This window comes from Poecilia reticulata, chromosome 7, assembly GCF_904066995.2.
Source record: "Poecilia reticulata chromosome 7, P_reticulata-male-v2, whole genome shotgun sequence".
Lineage (NCBI taxonomy): Eukaryota > Metazoa > Chordata > Actinopteri > Cyprinodontiformes > Poeciliidae > Poecilia > Poecilia reticulata.
In genome coordinates, this window is record NC_088836.1 from 15,951,668 (window position 1) to 15,976,474 (window position 24,807).

The 24,807-nt window shown below is 40.5% G+C and overlaps 2 protein-coding genes across 2 annotated transcripts in view; both read left to right on the plus strand.

Annotated features, from left to right (window-relative positions):
* The first annotated feature begins 5,086 nt into the window (after positions 1-5,086).
* Positions 5,087-12,070, plus strand: LOC103461560 (uncharacterized). The gene has a single exon (XM_008403833.3). It carries the CDS (start codon positions 6,479-6,481, stop codon positions 12,068-12,070), a length of 5,592 nt encoding a protein of 1,863 aa, XP_008402055.2. The 5' UTR covers positions 5,087-6,478.
* A 3,105-nt stretch (positions 12,071-15,175) lies between these two features.
* LOC103467316 (adenylate cyclase type 6-like) overlaps positions 15,176-24,807 on the plus strand; it is a 43,083-nt gene continuing 33,451 nt past the window's right edge. Inside the window, exons 1-4 of the mRNA XM_008413589.3 lie at positions 15,176-15,342; positions 15,639-15,761; positions 20,080-20,257; positions 20,557-21,430. Coding sequence (XP_008411811.1) covers positions 20,558-21,430 — 873 coding nt within the window. The 5' untranslated portion in view covers positions 15,176-15,342; positions 15,639-15,761; positions 20,080-20,257; position 20,557. The remainder of the gene's footprint in view (positions 15,343-15,638; positions 15,762-20,079; positions 20,258-20,556; positions 21,431-24,807) is intronic.

A 24,807-nucleotide genomic window follows, 5' to 3' on the forward strand; every position in this document is an offset into this window, starting at 1 on the left:
ACCCTTCCAGATGAAAATTTTATAGAGATCCAAAGGGATTCAATAAATAAATTAATCAAATAATTATTTGATCGTCTTAAAAAGTAGCAAAGAACAAACATGGAAAATCTACACAGAAGTGAGTCTCGCAGCTCCATGGCCTCGTAGGGTAAAAGCAAACACTTTTCCATTCTGAATGATGCCCTATAGGTAGTCCAAAACCTAAATTATTTTCCAATTTTTAGTTAAATGGCTGACAGCCGTGTATGAAAGTTTTATCAAAGGTTATGTTTTGCCTTTTTTCCACTTAGATAAAGGAAAGCTTTAAATTCAATTTAAAGGTTAATTGTTTACAGTGCTAAGCGGCTAATTTTCTGTTTTGTTCAATGGTGTGATCACATGTTTGATATAACATCTGAATGTGGAAACATCAGCAGACATTATAGTTATTTTGGCTAACGTGAAAGATTGTAGTTATTTTTGACATTAGTGACATTTCGGATTTTTCTGAAGGTTAATGTGGAACATCCTTTAAGGCGCATATGCAGTTTTATTTAATCCACGTAAACTGCAGACTGATGTTTTTATTTCTTATTTGACATTTTGTATTTGTTGTTCCCTTTATAGACCTTTTATAACCTAATGGAAAGCTCAGCCACATGCATCAAGAAATTACTAATTTGCCTGATATCTTTTTTTTTGTTTTTTTTTGCCTTATTATTGCATGAAACTTTTTTATTTGTCATGTCTTGTATTCGCAGGCTGACGGTGTCCATGCAGACAGGAACAAGAGGAAAGTGTACTCAATTTTCCCTTATCCAGCACTTCATCCTCCAACATCCTGTAAAGTGGCCTTCACTTACACAGCACCAATCGACCACTGCTGTCGGTACTTTATACCCCTTGATGCCGTCAATGTCAGAAACAGCAGGACAAAGTCACACGATGATCAGGCTGCAGGGTCACAGAGGGAACTGAAGAGTCTATGTGTTACATCTCTGTCTGCTTTCCTCTTTGCCTTTTCACCTTAAAAGAAACAAATCATTTATTTCTGCCCCCCTTATGTGTCGCTTCCTTTATTGTGACAGGACATTTCAAATTATGGCCATGCTTGCATTTTGAAACACAGCAAATGAGACACGCTGGATCAGGCGTATTATTATGACTACAAATCACGTTTATTTGTATAGTGCATTCCAGCAGCAAGGCTGTTCAAAAATGCTTTACAGCATAAAAACCATAACACAGTAACTGATTAGGAAGTATGTTAATCAATGATCTGGTTATAATGCAGCTCCAAACAGTTGAGTTTTTAGCCTTGATTTGATGGAGCTCAGTGTTTCTCCTGTTTTGCAGCTGGACGTTTGTTCCAGATTAGTGGATCATAAAAACTGAATGCTGGTTCTCAGTGTTTGGCTTTGGGGCTGCAGAGTAGATCTGAACCAGAAGACCTGAGTGGAGGGTTGAGACAATGACAAAAAGACATTTAATGTGTTTTGGTGCCAAGCCAGTCAATGATTTACAAACTAACAGAAATATTTTAAAGTCTGCTCTGACCTACAGGGAGCCAGTGTAAGGACATCAGAAATGGGAGATGTGTTTTTTCCCCCTAATTTTAGTGGTTTATAGTGTGTTTTTCTGTCAGCTCTGACCCAATAAGGTATGGACTCCATTAGACTCCTGAAAGTGAGCAACGGCTACTGGCACCAAGATCCTTACAGCAGGACCTTCAAATTGTGTTGCCAGGTGGGGCCTCTGTGAACTGGACTTGTTTTTGCCACACCGTTGATTGAATTAAGGTGTTGACAAGACCGAACGTGGACGTCCTGCCTGGTCTTCAGCCGTGCAACCCCATGAAAAACAAACTGGTGCTCTGAGAACAAGTTATTGCTTCTTCCATCCTGGAGCTACAGTAGTTTGAGCTGCGCAACATAAAACGCATCAGTTTGACTATTAATAATTATGATTAATCATTTATTATTAATGAAATTATTAATAGAGTTGAAGTTTTAGGAATAAATTAGGATGTTATGTTCATTCTCATTTAAAATGCTGAAATTACACACAGATCCCATAATGAGCATATGACGCCATCCAGCATTTTGAAGGTGACTTTTCCCTCTTCTAGCTTCAGAAATGTAGTTTGATGTGTTGCTGACTGTTGGAGTGAGACTGAACACCATGGTGAGATTAAAAAGAGTTGTCCAAGGCCTTCAGAAAGAAAACTGTTGCATTTTAGGAGTCTGGTAAGAGGCTTGTAGGCCAAACCAGTTTGATCTCAGCTACTGGTAGCACTTTATTTGAAGGGGTGTGCATAAGACTGACATGACACTGTCGTAAACATGACATAACATCCGTCATGAACATAAAGAAGTCTTTATGAATGTTTATGACATTTGTCATGAAGTGTCATTCGATAAATGGTGACACTTTTAATGCAAAGTTGATCTAAAAGTTTCATTAAAAGTCCATTAAAAATGGCAACTTTGCATTAAATTATAATTTACAAAATCATGCAAAGTTGGCACTTTTAATGGACTTTTAATGCAACTTTGCATTAAAAGTGCCATTATTTACCGAATGACACTTCATGACAACTGTCATAAACATTCATAAAGACTTCAAGTTCATGACAGATGTTATGTCATGTTTATTACAGTGTCATGTCAGTTATGCACACCCCTTCAAATAAAGTGTTACCCAGCTACTTTACGGTATGGAAACGTCTACATGTAGAAGATGTTAAAATGCAACATGCACAGGTCTGACAAGCAGGCAAGTTCACCTGGTCTGCAGTGGGATCTGTTCAGAGACAGACTAGAAAATATTAACTTTCATGGAAGGTTTTCATGGAGGAAAATATGTCCTCTGTGGCAATGTTGCCTCAAGCAAGAACTTGGTTTCAAATCCCAGCTTTGACGTTTCAAAGCTTGTGGTTTTTACATGGTCTCTAGAACAGCCCTGATAAACTGGATATATAAAGTGGAAACACCTAGTTTTGTGTTACGGAGGGAAAGTAAGAATGTAAAGACTCATCTCAGAGGTATTTAAAGCATTAACTGCTGTTGAGGAAATGCTCTCTCTGGTCTCCTCACAAAGCCCCCCAAACCTGGGGGCTTTCACGGCACAGTCCTGATTTAAAGTCAGACGCCTTCTGACAAAGAGCAGCTTGGATCATTCGTCAAACAATACTGCCCACTTCTGGACAAGCTGTGAGTAAAGTCATCACACTACAAGAATAAAGTTAGAGAAAATATGTTTTCAAAGTACTCGTTTGATGACTTTTCTGTGCATTCGTTTTTAATCCAGTGTGATTCAGCCTGGCACCTCACACGCTAATGGGACAAGTTGAAACCTGTCTCCTCTGTTCGACCAGTCTAAGGCTCTGTGTTGACATGAGGTCTGAACGCAGTTGTGTACTGAAGAGTAATTTCATTTATCTGTGAACTGTGCTCTGTGAAAAGAAAAGAGCGTAAGGCGACCGATTGGTCAGCTTTACCCATTTGTTTGTTACAGTGGACATTTCTGAGTGATGGCACAGAATTATCAAACAACCTGCAGATTAAAATGAAATGTCCTATTAGCATGGCTTTGCATTTGCATAGTTAGAAAACATTTCACAGGATACATATTCTGTGGATTACATTCTTTAGCTTGGGAAGGAGAAGACGAGCAGTAAACGGCCCAGGGTGAGGAATCAGGGTGATGAATCATAGCTTCAACCTTTCTTATCTTTATGCTGATATTTTCTTGTCAGTCCACTGAATACCATAAGCTGCATTTTATAATTAAACATTTAGCCAGGATTTAAATACCGGATCTGTAAGAGCGACAGAAACCTCAGTGACTGCCCCTGAACACTGACGATGTGAAATTAAATCACAGCTTGGTGCATGAACTTATTCCTTAAAAATCTTGTTTTTAGCTTTGACTCTGACTTTGGAAGTTAATTCAGAATCAGCTGAGAAATCTCTCTTAGCCAAGCTGAAGATAATCATTAACACTTTTATCCCTTCTTGCCTGAACTATTGTGGTAGCTCATGTTATACGTTTATATAAGAAGGGGTTTCATTGTTTTCAATAAGTACAAAATGCATGACAGACATACCAGATAACACATCACACCCATTTTAGATCCTTTGCAATGGCTGCCATTACATTTTACAACCCCCTGTAAATTTTCAGTCCTCACTTTTAAACCTCAATGTGTTTCTGGTTTCTTTGCACATCTGACATTTTTTAGAGCTTCATATCTCCTCTTGTGATCTCAGATCATCTGGTCAGAGGTTATCAGTGCCACAGATTCATTTTTTAAGACCTGGGGGAGAATCTTTTAAAGTCCCGGGTTATGAAAAGTGCCTGATTATTATTTGCATCGACTTTGCTGAATCTTTTAAAAAGTGAGTAAAGTAGTTATTTTGTTGTTTTTCTTTTTGTTGTTTTTTTGCATTAACAGCCTTTTAGTGTATAGGTATCAAACTATTTTTCAACAAGCAACTTTGTCTTATAGGAAATGATACAGGCAACTCTCAAAAGAAAATAAAAACAATCTAAAAGTCTGAAAAATACCTCTTTTCCATCATCCTGATGTCTAGCTCTCTACACAAAGGGCTAAATCATATTAAAATCTTCCCTTTTTGTGTTTTTACATTTTAAATGCATTTCTTGTTTTCAAGTGTGCTTTTTATTTTCAGTGTTTCAACACCGCATAAGAATTTTTTGTTTGTTTGCTTGTTTTACTCTGTGAAACTTGCTGCATAGATACGCTTCACTTACTTTTTGTCAAGGGTTGTGGTTGGTGGTGGTGAGGATAGAACGCTGAGACCCAGGTTATGGTGAAGATGATGGCGTTTAATAATATAGATGCTCGGAACAGTCCAAAACAAGCAGGCAGCACGGCAGAGCGGGAAACACAGAGGCTCAGCACCGGTAGCAACTGACTCAAAACAAAAGACTGACACGAAGAGCTAAGGCCGGCACAGGACTTCACAGTTCAACTGTGCCGGGGCAGACTACACACTGACAACGACGACTAACGTATGACGATAGACAACTGACGTGGAACACAGACAACAGGTGAGACTAAATACACTGGGAGGGTAATTACATGTAACCCAGTCTAAATTAAAGGTATTTTGTTTTGAGTTAAGTTCATGGAAGGTATAATAATTTAGAATGTATTAAACATGTTTGCTTAAATATGTTAAAATTGTTATAAATAAGTGTTAACAAAAAGCTGTACTTACAGGTACTTGAAGTAATATGGTTAAGTTAAAAGAATTTGGAAAAATGTAGTTAAAACTGTTTTATAGAAAAGTAATCTTCAACATATTTTATTTTGAAGGGCTCATGTTTGAAAGAGGAAGTTGTGTAGAGCAAAGCAACTTTGCTCGTCCGTGATTGGCTGAGGATTAGGAAGGGATAGGAAAGTAGGGGGAGACACAAAAAAACGAGAGAGAGAGAGAAAAAAATGGAAAGAAAAAGATGAACCGCGCTGAAAAAATGTGGCGGACTTATTAATGAACGAGTGTCTTGCAGATATTTAGACTTTCAACTCGACAGTCTTTTAATAGATATCGACACTACACTTTTGTTGCAGCTACTGTGATAATTTCTGACCGAAATTCACTGTACAGTAGGTGAAAAGTCATATGTAATGCTCGCTAACGCATTAGCATTCATTAGCACAGTGAATGGACTTGAATACTGTGAGCTAACTCGGCTAACAGAAGACTCAACTAATGTTGCCGTCGTGGGAACGTTCAAGAGTTAAGTCTAGTGCAGAGAGATGAGCTTACGCTGAAAGTTTCTGTGACTGTGCTGGAGGACTGTGTCTGTGTTGGACTTTCCTGCTGTTCCTGAATTCTGTGGACCGAGGGACTGGGGAAGGAGCGGAAGACATCTTGCCGACTGGGACCAAGGACAGGTTAAATTCTAAGAAGGTTCAAGATTTTCCTTGGAGTAAGGTATCGCAAGTCCACGCTTCATCACATCAGGCCTGCAACGGGGTTTTGTTTGGGACTATATTTTAGTTAATTATTGCCGGCATAGGTGGACATTGAAGCATAGGCCCACATTTATTAATATAGGGTTTGTGAAACTAAAGACTGAAATATTTGCATTTTGTGAATTATTATTGTTTAATATATGTTCAAGAGTTCAAATCTCATAAAGGTGTGTGTGTTTGATTTTTTTTATGATAGTATGTGAAGTTTATTATTCTTAATCAGCGCTACATGATTGGGTGAGAAGAATAGAAAAGTACTGGAGTATTGTTACTGTAAGGTGAGTGAAACTCAACATAGGTTTTAAACACGAGAGTGTATTAAGTTATTATTCATAAGTTACTGGGTTTAACGAACTCAGGGGCCCGTACCTACTTTAGAGCGGTATAACTGGGCTACATAAAATGGAGGCACCGCTGGGATTATTTGTTTGAGTTTCTAGATATATTAGTTCAAAGTACTTTTCTGAACATTATTGTTAAAAGTAAGAGAAAATGCAGCAAACTGAGGTTATTGTAAATAAGCTCAAGAGCTGGTGCCGAGGGGAAGGCATAAATGAGAGCCATGCATTGTTGACAAAAGTTCCCCAAAATACAGAAGTTGCACAAATAGAAGAGACATTGCAGACTATAAAGTGTCTTGGGCGTGTCCGTGTGAGGGGAAGAATGTTGGACGAATCAACAGACCAAATATTAGTGCTTTGTGAGTGCAGGGAGAATCTTACAAATGCAGACATACCAAATGAAGTGCTGACTTTAGATGAGTCTACAGTATGGCCTATATTCATTACTGCAGAATCTTTGAGTGCAGATGAAGATTTCAGTGTCAAACTAAATACTCTCCTACAAGCAGAAGGGAAGACTGCAGAGGATGTGCATGCTCTTCTAGCTGGGTCAGAACCCGTTCCCTCGCCCACAGAGTCCCTCATTCGTGCTGTGACTGACCTACTGGACAAAGCAGCTAAACCTGCAACAGAGACTGGAGGATTTCGCCGCCTGCGCACTTTCTCCGGCATAGTGCCTACTCCTGCAGGTGAGGAACAATTTGATCATTGGCTGGAGCAAGCTTACATGATGGTGGAAGTGAGTGAATGTTTGCCAAAAGAAAAACGACGGAGGATAATGGAGAGCCTAAAGGGTCCTGCATTAGAAGTCATCAAAGCAGTTCGCCTTTCTGATCCAGATGTGAGTCCTGAGGAGTGTCTAGAAGCTCTTGATAGTGCATTCGGAATGGCAGAGTCAGGAGATGATTTATACTTTGCTTTTAGACTGATGCAGCAACAGTCTGGGGAAAAGTTGTCAGATTTCCTCCGAAGACTAGAGCGCTGTTTGTCGAAAGTAGTTCAAAGGGATGGCCTTCCTGCCTCAAGCATGAACAAAGCTCGGATTGAACAACTGCTTAAAGGCGCAGTGGGTTCAGACCTTATGCTAATTCAGCTCAGGTTGAGGGAGAAAAAAGAGAACCCTCCAACCTTTCTTGAGTTATTGCGTGAAATTCGTACTGAAGAGGAGTATGAAGCATCTAGAGCAAAGTTAAATCCATCAGTACGTGTAGTCCAACCCAAACCTCAGGTGGACCACAATCATTCTGAAATTCAGAGTCTGAGGGCTGAGATAAAAGAAGTAAAGTCAATGTTCACTGCACTTTCTTCTCAACCCCCTCAAGATACTGCAGATAAGCATGACAAAGGTTCAACTGACAGAGAGAGACTTAAAGAACCAAGTCAGGATGCTGAAGTTGTGGCTTTAAAGAAACAAGTTAAACAGCTGCAGCAAAAAGTCAAATCCAGAGTGTCACATCGGGCTGAAACGCCACCAGCTGTCATGGCAGTGCACACTCCAAATAGACGTTCTGATGCGGATGAACGTTTTTGCTACCGCTGTGGAGAAAGTGGACACCTGGCAAGTAAATGCAGAAGTCCTGAAAATCAAAATAAAGTCATTCAGAGGCTTATTCAAGCACTCAAAAAAGCTAAAACCACAAATGCACAATCTCCTACTGATGAAAGCGTTGAGCAGAGTGCTACAGTGAGAAAGAGTGCAGTGGGTAACCTACAATCTGTCGGGTTGCCAGAAGGACTAATAGGGCCACCGTCCTTGGAACCTTTAAAAATTAATGGACAGCTATGTGATGCCCTACTAGACAGCGGTTCCCGGGTGAGCATCATTTTTGAATCCTGGTACAGGAAGTACCTGTCTGACACACCCATTCACCCTGTCAGTAAACTAGACATATGGGGTTTGAGTGATTCCAGTTACCCATATCTTGGCTATGTGATTGTAGATATGGAGTTTCCTAAGAAAGTGACTGGAGCTCCAGCTACTTTGTCAGTCCTAGCTCTGATTTGTCCGGATCCACCTGGTCCAGACCAAACCCCTGTCATCATTGGCACCAATGCAAAAGCCAATCTTCCAAAACGCTTGGTTCAGCTGTGTGAGGAAACATCTGGAGTGCATGTTCAGACTCTAGGAATACACAATCTTCTGCCGGGAGGTGCAGAAAGAAATTTGGATTTAAAAGAAGAAAATGAAGAGATCGGATGTATAAAGTGGGAAGGTCCTGGAGACCTGACATTTCCTGCTGGGAGTAAATGTAAAGCATCTTGCAGAGTGGATGTGGAGAAGCCTCTTCCTGATGACATCTTGGTGGTGGAGTTTTCAAGTGTAAATCCCCTTCCTGCTGGTGTGCTGCTACAAGCCATGGTTATTCCAAGTCATGCTGTGGATGTGAACCAACTGACCTTATTGTTCCAGAATGAATCCTTGCGAGACATAACAGTTCCAGCTGGCACTGTTGTGGGATGTCTGTGCGTTACTGATGTTGTCACAACAGTTTCCAAACAAAACACTGTAAATTCAGGATTTGATACAGGTCTGATAAATTTTGGAGAGTCACCTGTTCCAGAACAATGGAAGCAAAGACTTTGTCAGAAGCTATCTGAACGAGCATCTGTCTTTTCTCTTGATGAACTGGATGTGGGAATCGCTAAAGAGGTGGAGCACACAATTAGACTGTCAGATCCCCGCCCATTTCGAGAGCGCTCCAGACGCATCGCTCCTGCAGATATTAATGATGTACGCTGTCATATACAGAAACTGCTGGTTGCAGGCATCATTAAAGAGTCTAAAAGCCCATATGCATCTCCCATTGTAATTGTGAGAAAAAAGAATGGAGATGTGAGGATGTGTGTTGATTATCGGACACTTAACAGTCGAACTGTGCCCGACCAATACACCACGCCCCGTATTGATGAAGCTCTTGACTGCCTCTCTGGTAGTCAGTGGTTTTCAGTCCTAGACTTGAGGAGTGGCTATTATCAGATAGCTATGAAGGAAGAGGACAAAGAAAAAACAGCTTTTATTTGCCCTTTAGGATTTTACGAGTTTGAGAGGATGCCACAGGGTATCACAGGAGCCCCTGCTACTTTCCAACGTTTGATGGAAAAAGCTGTAGGTGACATGAACCTCCTCCAAGTACTAGTGTATCTTGATGACCTTATAATCTTTGGAAAAACTCTGGAAGAACATGAGGAGAGACTCCTAAAGGTTCTTGACAGACTCCAAGAAGTAGGGCTCAAGATTTCCCTGGATAAATGTCAGTTCTGTCAGACAAAGGTGAAATATGTAGGTCACATAGTGTCTGCAGAAGGTGTCTCAGCTGATCCAGCAAAAATTGAAGCTGTTGCCACATGGCCAATGCCTACTAACCTGAAGACCCTGAGGTCATTCTTAGGATTTTGTGGGTACTACCGAAGGTTTATCCAGAATTATTCCTCCATAGTTCGCCCATTGACTGACCTAACTAAAGGATATAGACCCACGCAGCGTGGGAGAAAGCCCAAAAAAGGAGAAGCTAAAGTTTATTTGGATGAGCGGGAGCCATTCCGAGAAAGGTGGGATCAATCATGCACTGATGCATTTGAGAAAGTGAAACACTGTCTTACCAATGCCCCGGTCCTGGCTTTTGCTGACCCCAACAAAGCTTACATCATGCATGTGGACGCCAGTTTGAATGGACTAGGCGCTGTCCTTTATCAGGAGTATCCAGAGGGACTGCGACCAGTGGCATTTGCCAGCCGCAAACTAAGCTCTTCAGAAAGGAATTATGCCATTCATCAGTTGGAGTTTCTGTCTCTTAAGTGGGCGGTTGTGGAGAAATTCCATGATTATCTCTATGGAGCACGTTTCACTGTACGAACGGACAACAATCCCCTAACTTATGTCCTCACCTCAGCAAAGCTTAATGCTACTGGGCATCGTTGGCTGTCGGACTTATCAGCCTACGATTTTGACATAATCTACAGACCGGGGAAGAACAACATTGATGCAGACTTATTGTCACGGATGGAACCTGGAGAGAGAGAGCCTGAGTGGCAAAGTATATCACAAGCGGGAGTAAAGTCAATATGTCAGAGAGTTGGCACCAATGGTTCTTCTGCAGATTCTGCTAATTATGCAGAACAGCTTGGAGTTTCTCCTGAGTGTATCCCTGATGTATATGCTTATCCTACACGTTTGCAGCTCAACTCACTGGAACAAATGTCAAGACAAGAGCTAATTAGAGCTCAAAGTGAAGACTCTCTCATAGGACCAACCATCCAAGCACTGAGTAATGGAAAATGGCCTGATGACATCAAAGCTAATTCAGAGATGATGGCTATGAAGAGAGAGATGGGAAAGTTAAACATGAAAAATGGACTGTTACATCGCGTGAGTAAACATCTGTCATCAGGAGAAACTCACCAACTAGTCCTGCCTGCTAAGTTCCGAGCAACTGTGCTGAAATCTCTTCACGATGATTTAGGTCATCTAGGAGTTGAGAGAACTACTGATAATCTCCGAAGTAGATTTTTCTGGCCTAAAATGTCCACTGATGTTGAGCAGTACATTAAAAACTGCGGAGAGTGTGTTTTGAGGAAAACTCCATGTTCAAAAGTAGCACCCTTAAACCAGATAGTTAGTACTGGACCATTGGATCTGGTTTGTATCGATTTCCTTTCCATGGAGCCAGATTCGAAAGGAATCAGCAATGTGTTAGTTGTCACAGACCATTTCACCAGATATGCTCAAGCTTTTCCTGCTAAAAATCAAAAGGCTCTCACAGTTGCTAAGATTTTAGTGGAGAAGTATTTTGTGCATTATGGACTTCCAACACGTATTCACTCCGATCAAGGGAGAGACTTTGAGTCTCGACTCATAAAGGAACTGTTGACACTGTTAGGCATTAAAAAATCTCGGACAACCCCGTATCACCCACAAGGTGATCCACAGCCAGAGAGATTTAATAGGACTTTGCTATCCATGCTTGGAACATTGAATCAAGAAAAGAAAAGACAATGGAGCCAGCATGTTGTTCACTTAGTGCATGCTTATAATAGCACCAAATGTGACGCAACTGGATTTTCTCCATATTTTCTAATGTTCGGGCGAGAAGCAAAACTCCCAGTGGATGTGTGTTTTGGGACACCTTTGGATGAAGATGGGAACCATCAGCATTCCTCTTATGTTGCAAAGTTAAAAGATAACCTGCAAAGGGCTTATGAGATGGCGACTGAAGCAGCCAACAAACTACATCTGCGTAACAAAAAAGCATATGACCGGAGACTTGGGTTTCATCATATGGAACCTGGTGACAAAGTTTTGATGAAAAATCTTGGATTAAAAGGGAAACATAAGCTTGAGAACCGCTGGTGTGATATTCCCTATGTTGTTATGGAGAAGATGCCAAATCTGCCTGTGTATAAAGTGAAGCCATTAAATGGAAAAGGGAAGTTCAAAACTTTACACAGAGACAACCTCTTGCCCATAGGAGACTATGTGCGTATGCCAGTAGTGGATAATCTTCCAGATATGCACCCAAGGTTACCAAGAAGGGCACAAAGAGAAACTATGTCTAAGAGACGCAACAATGATCATTCAATACAAGTTTCACATGAGGAGTCAACTGAATCATCTGACTTTGAGTGGGAGTTACCACACCGACCATACCGAACTTATCTGGAGGGGATACTCCAAAAACACAACAATAGACGTGAACCAAAAGGGCCTAAGGTTCATTTTGGAAGAGACGAGGAACCCTCAAGATGACAGGCCATGTCCAAGTAGTTCTAACGGCAGAATGAGTCATGCACATTCAAGACCAAAACGTACCATTAAACCAGTAGTGAGACTTACTTATGATGAACCTGGCAAAGCTAGTGATCAACCCCTCACTATTGTTCATAGGGGTGTCGTCATAAAAATACAGAGCTAAAATGTAGACTAAAACCACCCTTCCCATTGTTGAGTAATGCAGGTGTTCATAAAGTCTGTTGAGGACACCAGATGTTTAGAGGGGGGAGGGTGTAACCCAGTCTAAATTAAAGGTATTTTGTTTTGAGTTAAGTTCATGGAAGGTATAATAATTTAGAATGTATTAAACATGTTTGCTTAAATATGTTAAAATTGTTATAAATAAGTGTTAACAAAAAGCTGTACTTACAGGTACTTGAAGTAATATGGTTAAGTTAAAAGAATTTGGAAAAATGTAGTTAAAACTGTTTTATAGAAAAGTAATCTTCAACATATTTTATTTTGAAGGGCTCATGTTTGAAAGAGGAAGTTGTGTAGAGCAAAGCAACTTTGCTCGTCCGTGATTGGCTGAGGATTAGGAAGGGATAGGAAAGTAGGGGGAGACACAGAAAAACGAGAGAGAGAGAGAAAAAAAATGGAAAGAAAAAGATGAACCGCGCTGAAAAAATGTGGCGGACTTATTAATGAACGAGTGTCTTGCAGATATTTAGACTTTCAACTCGACAGTCTTTTAATAGATATCGACACTACACTTTTGTTGCAGCTACTGTGATAATTTCTGACCGAAATTCACTGTACAGTAGGTGAAAAGTCATATGTAATGCTCGCTAACGCATTAGCATTCATTAGCACAGTGAATGGACTTGAATACTGTGAGCTAACTCGGCTAACAGAAGACTCAACTAATGTTGCCGTCGTGGGAACGTTCAAGAGTTAAGTCTAGTGCAGAGAGATGAGCTTACGCTGAAAGTTTCTGTGACTGTGCTGGAGGACTGTGTCTGTGTTGGACTTTCCTGCTGTTCCTGAATTCTGTGGACCGAGGGACTGGGGAAGGAGCGGAAGACATCTTGCCGACTGGGACCAAGGACAGGTTAAATTCTAAGAAGGTTCAAGATTTTCCTTGGAGTAAGGTATCGCAAGTCCACGCTTCATCACATCAGGCCTGCAACGGGGTTTTGTTTGGGACTATATTTTAGTTAATTATTGCCGGCATAGGTGGACATTGAAGCATAGGCCCACATTTATTAATATAGGGTTTGTGAAACTAAAGACTGAAATATTTGCATTTTGTGAATTATTATTGTTTAATATATGTTCAAGAGTTCAAATCTCATAAAGGTGTGTGTGTTTGATTTTTTTTATGATAGTATGTGAAGTTTATTATTCTTAATCAGCGCTACATGATTGGGTGAGAAGAATAGAAAAGTACTGGAGTATTGTTACTGTAAGGTGAGTGAAACTCAACATAGGTTTTAAACACGAGAGTGTATTAAGTTATTATTCATAAGTTACTGGGTTTAACGAACTCAGGGGCCCGTACCTACTTTAGAGCGGTATAACTGGGCTACATACAGGAACGAGACACAGCTGGGATCAATCAACGGGGAGGACAGGACAGAGACTCACAGGGAAACAGGACTAAACACAGAAAATCTCAAAATAAACTATACTGAACAACACAGATCATAACAGTTTTTCACGTCCTTGCAAGGATCTCTCAGGGATCTCTCAGGGTGTTCTGTGGTTTTCAAAACAAAAGAGTTACCAGTTCTTGTCAGTCCAGAAGCTGCTTGACAGGTTTACAGATTAAACATAATAGACACGTGACTTCTGCTTGCTGCTGGCGCTGAGGCTTTTTCTTTCAGAGTTTGCTTTTCAAACTATAAACGTGAAAACCAAGGGAGGAAAACCGTATAAACAACTGAAACCATATATTTACATACACTGTGTGAGATTTTGTTTCTAATTCTCTGATATTAACTAATTTATTTGCATTCTAAAGTTTTCATGTGTAATATTTACTTTTTTCCAGAATTGTCTTTTTTCTGGGTGTCTATGGCAATCCTTGAGCTAAATGCAATATTTTTTTAATATCTTTTTTTTTCTACTCTTAGATGATTTTTTTTTAAATCCATCATGACGCTGAGTTGCAAGTGATACTCATCAACCTTTCAAACATTTACACATGGATTCCTGTTACCCAGTCACACCTCCAGAGGAAAGGTTTAACCCCAGACAGATGTCTGAGACGATAAAAGGAAGATTTTATCATCCCATTAACTTGGCTGTCAAAACTAAGGATCATCGGTTTTTACCTATGGGCTGATGACACACGACATTAAATGAGCAATCAACTTGTAATCCTTCAACCATTTTGCAATTAATTTTTGGATTCAATCAAGGATATTATTTAAAATGTAATTTTTTTTCTAAAGTTTCAACATGCTGGTCAATGTCTCTTGAGAAGCTGCTTCAGTATTTCAACACGTTGTTCTTTTGTCATGATTTCATGTGTTTTGTGACGCGCTTCATTCACTCCTACAACAAAACGCAACATGATGCTGCCACATGATACTTCATAGATGAGAAGATGTTTTCCCTACTTTTCTCTACAAATATAACAGTGGCCATCGCGGCCAAACACTTATTAAACACAGAACTAAACACAGGACTAAACACAGATCACAAAACAAAACAAAAAACCAGTTCCTTGCCAACCTTAATTTGGATTTTATGTTGCTTTTTAATTACTGGCTTCCTCTTCTCTGAGTGGCCTCTCAGCCCAGGTAGAGAACTCGTCTCAATGTGGATAACATTCTTTTTTTTTCCAGCTCAGCCTTCATCTTTTTATTTAGTTTTTAGGGTTGATTTTACACGCAATCACGTGAAAACGCTCTTAAAAAGTGGGATGAAGTTAGATATCTTCGCCACTAGATAGAGCTCTCTGGCTTAATCTGACTTTCTTCCTGAGTTTAGCTTTTGTTACGGACCACCTGCCACTTTTGATCTGCATGTTTGGAACCAGCTCGAATCAGTGGGTTGATACCGAACCACCGTCAAAGCAGCATTGAAACCTGTCACCTCTAGGGGGACTGATGCGTCCAACAACAACAACAACAACAACAACAAAAAAAGCAGTAGCCTACGAGTACATATGTTCCTGCTTTTGCTACCTCATTAGGACTTTGTTTTGGTGTATAATTTCTGACCTTGTCGACATTATTAGTCCTTCACTGGACAGGTTCCGGCGGTTCGGGTTGGAGCGGATATATGCGCTGACATGAGGGGTAGGGACCGTGTTCGGTTTAATTATACGTACGCTTAAAAGTTTTAGTTTGGGCTGAATGAATGGGAGTTAATGCAATGTCCAAATAAGGATAGCAGGTTATATGTGTGTATTTGCGCGTGTGTGCGTGTGTGTGTGAGAGAGAGGGACAGAGAGAAACGGAGGAAGAGAGAGAGAGAGAGAGAGAAAGAAGGAGAGAGAGAGCAATAGAGAGAGAGAGAGACGTCCGGATTGTAATGCTGAGCTCTCACTGGGAAGAGCGAAGACTGTCCCACTAATTTCCCTCCTGCTTCCCAGAGCCCTCTCCATTCGGACGGATCCGCATCTGAAGCGCGTCGCGCCGGCTGAAGCGGAGCTCCACTGCGGCGTTGGAGTTTCTGGTATATCGGATATATTCTGACATACATGGATATCCCGACGGTGAGTAGCCGACGGCGCTTCTCTTCGGTCATTTCTTCCGTGCATTGTAAATCTGTCAGAGCTGAAATGCAGTCAGATGATACAGCAGTCGGGGGAAAAATGCCAACAGCTGAACTGTACTACAGGCTTTTGGTGTTATAATGGTCTCGGTGGCGTTTACCAGCCAGGACTGTTTTGCAGGAATAAACACAACAATGCTGCTCAGCATACCTCCAAAAAAAAAAAAAAAAAAAAAAAAGGGACACGGCCATTCGTTTACTTTTCCCAGTCTTCGCCGGATTTGTAACAAACGCGTTGCTGGACAGCTTTAGATCTGACATTATTCTTGTCCAGCGATGTTTGGAGTCAAAACATAATGAGGGAGAGGCCCGTGGACTCAATTCTGAGCAACCCGGACTCGATTATCAGCATGTAGTGACTGTTTATCTGCGCACACTGGCAGTGCTGATGGATCCACTTGCAGAATCTTTTTACTTTTGATTCAGTTCTCCTCAGTTTGTTCTGCGGTCAGTGCGCTCCGGGCTCACTTCAGCCCATCAGGTCCAACTCTACGTCCACGTGAACTGTGGCAAAGAGAATACATGAGAACACACAGAGCCATCGACTTTCCCCTGTAGGCTTCTTGGTGCGTCCTGTTATGTAATGCGCCCCGGTTCGGCCGGCTGCCCGCAGCCAGACCGACAGGGCCTACACGTGTTATTGCCAAACATGTTTTCTAACATCAGGCTCAGCAGTGATGGCAGCAGGACTAATGGGCCGTGTCAAAAGCTTAAAAAAAAAGGGGGAGAAAGCTATAATAGCACCCCTTTAAGTTCTTTCAAGAATGCCTGCATGGAAATTGCAATCCTAATTTGTAATGCATGCATGCAGGACAGCTGACTCCAATCGGCCCATGTGATGCAGATTCAGCTCATGATATATAGCAGATGTCTGTATGCAGACTACAGAATGTTTTCCCACACGAATCAGAGGACAGTCTCAATTAAAAACAGCAACAACAACAACAACAAAAACAACAACAAGTAAATACCAAAATGATGTCCATGTAGTCTAAGAACAGACTAATGTTGAAGTGGTATATGCGTGGGCAACCTGGAATTCAGTGACACTATTGTCCTATATAACAGGGAGTGGAGTTGATTTGGGTGATATGGCTCACTGCCCAGGGTGACATTTTGTCAAAGGGCTGTGCAACACTAAAAAGATTTAAAAAATGAAAAAAAAAAAAAAGTTATGGCAGTGAACATGTGGCACTGCGTACATGCTCAGTATGAGGGATTTCTGCAAAGTTAATGACTCAGTGCAATAAACTGTATACTGTTGCCACATGGTTCATTAAGAGGAGGAGTTGCTGTTAAGTCGGTGACTCAATGCAATCATTTAAGTTTCCTGTAGAAAGAGAACTTTGGACCACTTGGTGGTCAATTAACTGGCGTATTTATAACTACGATTGAAACTGGGTATATATTGATCTATTTGTCTTATAAAGTGCCTCGAGCTGACATTTGTTTAGAATCTCGCAGTATAAATAAACTAAGTTCAATAAAAATAATCCATTGAAGGTGGGCGCTCCCCTGTGTTATTACAATGTAAGCACTTTAGGAAGATAAGGCCATATATAACTGGAGGTAAATAAAAGAAAATCCTGAAGGGATAATACATTAACTTTTTTAATTTGTTTGAAAAAACCCCCCAACATTTTCCACTGAACAACCCATACCACTGTAAATGACCAATGCTCTAAGGCACAGCGCACAGAAAACCTATTAAAACATGTTTTATTCAGAAGCATTGACAATTATGATGAAACCAGCCACAGCTAGAGTTCAGTAATCAGTCTTTATTGGTGCACTTTAGCACAACACATCTAATGAGTGTTGAATGTGAGAAATAATGGACATCAATAGTCAAGATTCACCAGGTCATTCCAGTTCAGACAGATTTTTGCTGTTTCTGTGTTGTTTTAAAGTAATGAGATGAAAGGGGGCTATAAATCAATCTGTATGCCTTTGACCTGCAGATCCTCTTTTCACACATGACGTAAGATGGACTCACCAAGTAAGAATAGCAGCAGGATAATGTGAAAGTGAGTTTGATTTTAGAAACTTATGTTCTATATATATTTATATATGGACAGACCACGATAAAGTGCACTGAGAAAAAAAAGATTGATGCTCTTCATCCTAGTGTGGCTTCTTGTCTAACAGTGACACTTAAGAAATACATGCTAGACGTCCTACTGCACAGAGGTGCTTCACCTTTCAAAATGAGAGATGCTTGACCCATTTCATCCATACCTCATTTTGTTCCTCAAGGCCAGCTTGATTTTAAAAGCTTGCATGTGTGCAGGACGAAGCAGGCTTGAGTTGAGTTTTATGAAAGGCCAGAGGCAGCTTAGGGGCCCCCCACAGCTTTATGAAGGAGCTGCTATGTGAAAGAGGCTATAGATTCCTATTCAATACTAAATTAAAGTGCTATTTCAATAAAAATAATCTGGATTACTTTTCACTATCTCCATGTAAAATAAGAGTGGTCAAACCAGAACCAGATATTTATGCACTGAACAGTGATTCTTTTCACGTACTTTGAGATTTAATAAACCCTAGAACTATTAGTGAAAGAAAAAGAAAAGGTCATTCCCTTTTTCTGTGTTTGCATCGTGGGGATGGGTTGCAGAATGACCCTCATGAGCACAAGTAGCTCATTGAACACAAAGAGCTTTTTTTGTGTGTAACATCTCCTACAGATATGAATTTAAATGAGAAAAGCTATGGATTTTCAACATATTTAATTACATATGTTATATTTTACTACAAGCGGTAGCTAGCTATTCCAAAAGCGAATTGTAGCTTTCACAGCTTATTTCCATCTTACTCTAGAACAGTTTTACATCTAATAAGATGTTTATGATGCTTTCTCCTCGTGAGAAAAAGGCAGTGTTAGTTATTGCTTGCTTGTGTGAAGCACCGCTCTCCCCAAATCCCACACTAATGTTGACGAATGTACTTTCCCATCACTCATATGTATTTCAAAGTCAGAATTTGAACCAGCTGTGCATTTTATGCAACTCAGTTGTTTTCCTGTTGTGGTTGAGTAACTCATATTCAAGACTGGTGGAGATTATGCATCTCTTTAAGTGCCTTTTATTTGTGCTCTTCTCATCAATAGTGTCAGCTTATGGAACATAGATTTGCTTACTAGGTTTAGAGGTTTGCAATGTCCTTGACACATGCTGCTGTAGTTAGCAGTTAAAGGTAAAAGGAAGGGGAGGAATGGGACAATTTAATCTGCATTGAAGAGTTCTTGATCTTTGATGATGTCCAGTCAATGGGTCTTTGTTGTCAAATGAAGCACACCCATCCTTGGCCACAGACGTTAGGGTAGAGTGCAGTGATAAAGTGAAAGCAGAATGCAGTCTGTCTTTGTGATCCAAAAGCCCCCAGTGGCAAGTCCAGAAAAACAATAATCCCTGTAAAAGAATTGTTAAAATAGTTCTGTGTTCTGCTTTGTGGTTTGATGGAAAATTGCAGTGATGGGCAACACAAGGACATTTTGCTGTCAACAACAATACTTTTTTGTGCTAACAGAACAGCAACATATTTTGTCTGCCTGTTACAAGCAGCTAATGTGAAAAACATTAAAAAGCCTGATGACTATTGGCTCATCGACTCTCGAGTCAGAGTGACCTAAAGATGCGCACATAGACACACAAACTTACCAATCACTATGACAAACTTCTTGCTTGTACCAACATGTATTCAGGATAATTGTGTCTTTAGAAATGCCCTAATTTCCCTTGGTAAATATTCAGTAAGGTGTGAAATATTCCTCAGAGATGTTGGTCCATACTGACATGATTGTATTATGTAATTGCTTCAAATCCATCATATGAATCTCTTTGCAACTCATACCAAAAGTGTCCTATTGTACATCACGAGACTGCTGATGTTATTGAAGTACAGTGAACTTATTGTCATGTTTGAGAAACCAATCTGAGAGGTTAGACATGGCGCATTATCCTACAAGAAGAAACCGTCAGAAGACGGGTACACTGTGATCATCAGGGGACGGACATGGTCAGCAACAAAACTCAGGTCGGCTGGACCGTTTATGAAATGTCCAATAAGAGGCCCAAAGTCTTCCAAGAAAATATCCACAATGAATCTACCACTACCACTTTGAATTGTTGAAAAAAGTCAAATGGTTACACCATCGGAAAATTGCAGCTGAAATCAAGACTCACGCGGTTTATCCCAACTCCTATTTAATGCTCATCGACATAAAATGTTCTTTGCATGTGTGTTTTCTTTCCTTTTAGGTAATAAAAAAAAGTGTGAGAAGTTGAATCTGAAGGGAAATAAAAAAGAGAGCGACTTCAACTCACCCAAACCTCTGATGCCTCTGGCGACTCTGAGCTCATGTTGTGTCCTTGCTGGGATAAACAAGTGGCCTGGCCAAAGAGCACAGTGCTTCTACACACATTAAAGCCCACACAGGTGAGAGGTTCCTCAATTTTATACAGCTTAAATATTCTCCAGGAGCTACTGTGGCTCAGTTGGTAGAGTAGTCTGTATGCAAGCGAGATTGTGGATCGATCCCGTCTTCCTTGTCCAACGTGTTGATGTGCCCCTTGGCAAGACCCACAGAGCTGTATCAATGTATGAATGTTGATATGTTTCCTGGAGTGACTGGGGGAATGTGACTCTAATGTAAAGCTCTCTGAGTGGTCAGTATGGCTAGAAAAGCACTTTGCAAATTCAGTTAATTTACCTGGTTGTCTCTTGGTTTTTGGCAGGATGTCGTGGGCCAGAAGCCTCTTCGTAGGTAGAGAGGATGACCAAAAGACGGCATGGGGAGAGCGCAATGGCAAGAAGAGGAAGGACAGCTCGTCACTATGCAACCCCCGATACATGAGCTGCCTGAGGGACTCAGAGGACTCAGAAGTCCCTAATGTTTCCCCCCAGTATTACCACTGTGAAGCAGGTGCAAGTGGGGGCAACTTTGGCTTGCGGTGTGGCTGGCAGGAGGACCACTATGGGAAAAGGGTGGTTGGTGTAGGAAATCCCTGTGTGGAGGATGGTGAGCGGAAAGAAAAACCAGAAGAGGAAGCAGGGGAATTAGCAGGGAGAAGGTGTAAGAAGATGACTGCTGCAGACTGCTGGAGATGGCTTATGTGGGTTTTTCAATCCAAAAAATTTCAGTCTGCCAAGCTGGAACGCCTGTACCAGCGCTATTTCTTCAGACTCAACCAGAGCTCCCTCACTATGCTAATGGGGATGCTGGTGGTCGTGTGCGGAGTCATGATTGCCTTCCACTGTGTCCACGCTGAACTTAATGTGGCCTACATCGTAGTGCTGTCAGTGGCCACGACTCTCTTTCTGGCCTTGATGGTCGTGTGCAACCGCAACGGCTTCCATCAAGACTACATGTGGATTGTGAGCTACCTGGTGATCGGGGTCCTGATAGTCCTGCAGGTTTCTGGGGTGTTGACGGTGTCCCCCCGCAGTGCCTCAGAGGGGATTTGGTGGACGGTCTTCTTCGTCTATATTATCTACACTCTGTTGCCTGTCAGAATGAGAGCTGCTGTACTTAGTGGGACTGTGCTGTCCACCGTTCATGTTCTCATCGCCTGGCACGTCAACCACCAGGACAAGTTCATTCTCAAACAGGTAAGCGAGAGCAGATCTGTGATAGTTTTATAGCATATAAAGTATGAATTATAAATTATATTTTTCATATTATGACAAAAAAACAAAACAAGATTTGTGTCACTTTTTTGTGTCACATTCTCTAATGTAACAGGACAAGAGTATACGTTTCATATTTAAACCACAGATAAACTGCTTTGAGAAATTATAATGCCCACACCCCACCACCTCAATGAGTTCTTGTTTTATTTCATTGTATTTTATTTATTTTAATGTTTGATTCATATTTAAACCTTCTTAGGATTAGATTAATTAACGCTTCATCTGCCGCCCTCAAAATACTTACATGTAAACTTGGAAGAGCTTTACATTACATGTGAGATTTCCGAAGGCCTGCCAGGATTTCCAAAATCAACATATCACAATATAGCTAAAATTGAGCTCTCCAATAGTATAAACCAGAGCATTTCGCTGTATTATGTTTAGCAATCAAGCATAAAATCGCTCGATTTCTCAGTACGTCTCTTAGCCACTGACTGTGTTGCATGATGTGACTAAATAATACCACAGCACAGAAAAACCACATTGTTTAGTGACATTTGTACTTTTGATGTGGTATGAGATCCTTATGGCCTTACAACAACAATAAAAAAGAAATCTTATTTCAAATGGCATTCCTTGTGTGATGGTAAATTTGTAAGAGGCGAAAAGGAAAACATTCCCAACATGCTTGTCACCATATAGTTGAATACAATGTTGTCACTGTGGTGAGCAGTAGAAATGGCCCACTTTCTTGCCTCGACACAAAAGGACAAACACTGTACTGACTCCTCAACCACTTTTCCGTGTCAAAGGTGCCGTACTAAAAGTAGAAAGTTCTCTAGATCTCCTCAGCTTTTCAAATTAGGTTTTTAATGAGCCCGTGTTTTGTGCTGTTGGGCAGCTACAAGCAGCTCTTTGGGATTTGTGGAAGGTCATCTGGGTTGAATGAGCCCGTTTAACTGCATTGTCAAGGAATATCATGATAATGTAGCATGGTGCCATTCAGCCCGAATTCCCCTAAAACAAGGAGTCTATTGTAGTTAAATGAAATAGGGTGGGGTGGGATGCTGGGATTGTGCAATTCATTTTATGGAAAACAGGATCATTACTTCTTCACTTTGGAGCCAGTTTGTAATCGCTTCATCTGGAAGCTCACTGGAAACATTTCTTGCACATTTTATATTTGTTTTTGTGTCTTTAGTCCTTTTGCTCCTATTTAATCTTTTCATAAAGTAGACGTTTGCCGTTGTAAAGTTGTTTTTGGTTTTAAAAGCTCATATTATCTCCACAGGCGTTTGGCTAACAATCACTATTCTCACCCGTTTGTTCAAAATACCTTTCCCGGATTAGCCACCATGCCATAAGCACAAAATGCACGAGTTTGGTCCATTTAATATCCCAGAATATTGATCTGTCATATTTCAGTTGTACATTTATTCCACTATTATTAAAATCATCTTGGAGTTTGAGACAGCATGTTTTTATGTAATATCACTTTTTAAAGCGTCAAGCGCCAACTTGGTTAGATTGTTTATACACAGGTCAGAATCCTTTTTAAGGATATTAATAAGACAACTACTTACTAACTGGGAAACAAATTCAGTTTATTAGTCATATCCTATGTATTTTTCTTGCCACTTTGTAGGCTGCTATAATTGATACCAAAGTTCACTTCATGTGTTAGCATGAAATGGAAAATTTCTTCAGCTTCAGGTGATATAAACACATGTTGGAGAGTTGTAGGAGTTAGAGAAACATTTTTTGCATAGGAAAAATTAATCTCAAGCAAAAATCAGCTGCAAGATTTCTAAATTGAGAAGTTGTATTCATTTTTTTAATTTGTTTTAGTTGTTTTGGTCATTAAGCAATCAGAGGAAAAAAGAGACAGTCTGAAAAAAGTTAATATTGACATAACTCCAAAGGTCATCTGCGTTTGTGTGCTTCTGCCATAGTCTGAATAGGATGATGGGTGGCTCAACGGTTTGATGCCGATGTCTACTTTGGCCCTGGCTGGCTGCACAGATCTGCTGTTGATAGACTGTTTGAGATCTGGACTTTCACCACACAACGTTTCATGTTGTTTGAACAATCAGTGAGAGGACGAGGGTCTCTTAACAGTCAGACTGAATTTTGTACAATGTTTTTATGGCTTACACCAAAACACTGTTGTTTTCCATTGTGCTGTTGCAAGAAGTTAAATGGTGGTGCCTCAATAACAATTTGCCGTCTGCCAGTTTGAAGAGTCATTTTGTGGCAATCTTAAGAGCAATTACCTTATTTTCCGGCCTATAGAGCGCACCTCACTATAAGTCGCACCTACAAATTTTTTGAAAAACAAAAAAAAACAAAACTGGAAATGTACATATAAAAGCCGCACCAGGTTATAAGCTGCTGGTATCCCCGCCGCTCTCGGTTTTCCACCTCTTGTACTGCCAGATCGATAGCCTTCAACTTAAAATGAGTGTGGAGAAACTCAAGAGTTTCTCCGTCGTACCTGCTGCTAGCATGTGTTTGTTCTAAATGAAAATTAGCACTTTCTTCTTCTATTTCCAATTCTGACTTCCAATGATTCACTTCCTGCTTCACTCTGGTGGCTGAAGAAAAATCCACAGAAAAGCCACACCGGGCTACGAGCCGCATGGTTTAAAGCGTGGGAAAAAAACTAGCGTCTTATAGTCCGAAAAATATGGTACTACTTTTACTTTAGTACTTCAAATCTAACAGCAACAGTCTCACGTTACGTTCCCCAAATCATAGAGCCTGAAGAGAATTTTACTATACAAAATAAATGATTTATCTCAGTATTCCTGAAAACAGATGCTCCAATGCCACTATGTGAATTTTATTTTGTAAGTGGTGCTGGAAAACACAAGTTAAAACAAAATAATTTAACCTACTTGGAAAAATTAAAGAACTGATTCAGGAATTTAGTTTATGGATTTGGAGGAAAATATTGGCTGTCGGCGCAGCTCTTTATTTTAGCATGATAGGTGATGCTAAAATAAACAGACAGCAAGAAGGGACAGTGAAGCTACCACAAGTGGAGCAGTGGATCCTGTTTGTTAGAAGATGGACCAGATAGTAATGTTTTGTTTTGTTTTCCATCCATGTGCATCATCAATACAATTGAGACACATCTAACTGAACAGGAACACACTAAACCTAAGGACTGGGACAGGTGGGAATATGGAAATTGCATTATTTTTGAGGTGGAGCTCCATTAAAAATTTAAAGGCAGAAATATCTTACCTGTGGTAGATAACTGTTGTATTAGTCCAAAGGTCCAAAAGGCTAAAGCTAATGCAAGAAAGCTACCAAAACAAAGCAGACTTTTGCTGTTTCAAAACAATCTTTAC

Bases quoted from the DNA above. Each gene is read 5' to 3' on its own strand.
- LOC103461560 (XM_008403833.3), top strand. From the start codon at position 6,479: ATGCAGCAAACTGAGGTTATTGTAAATAAGCTCAAGAGCTGGTGCCGA.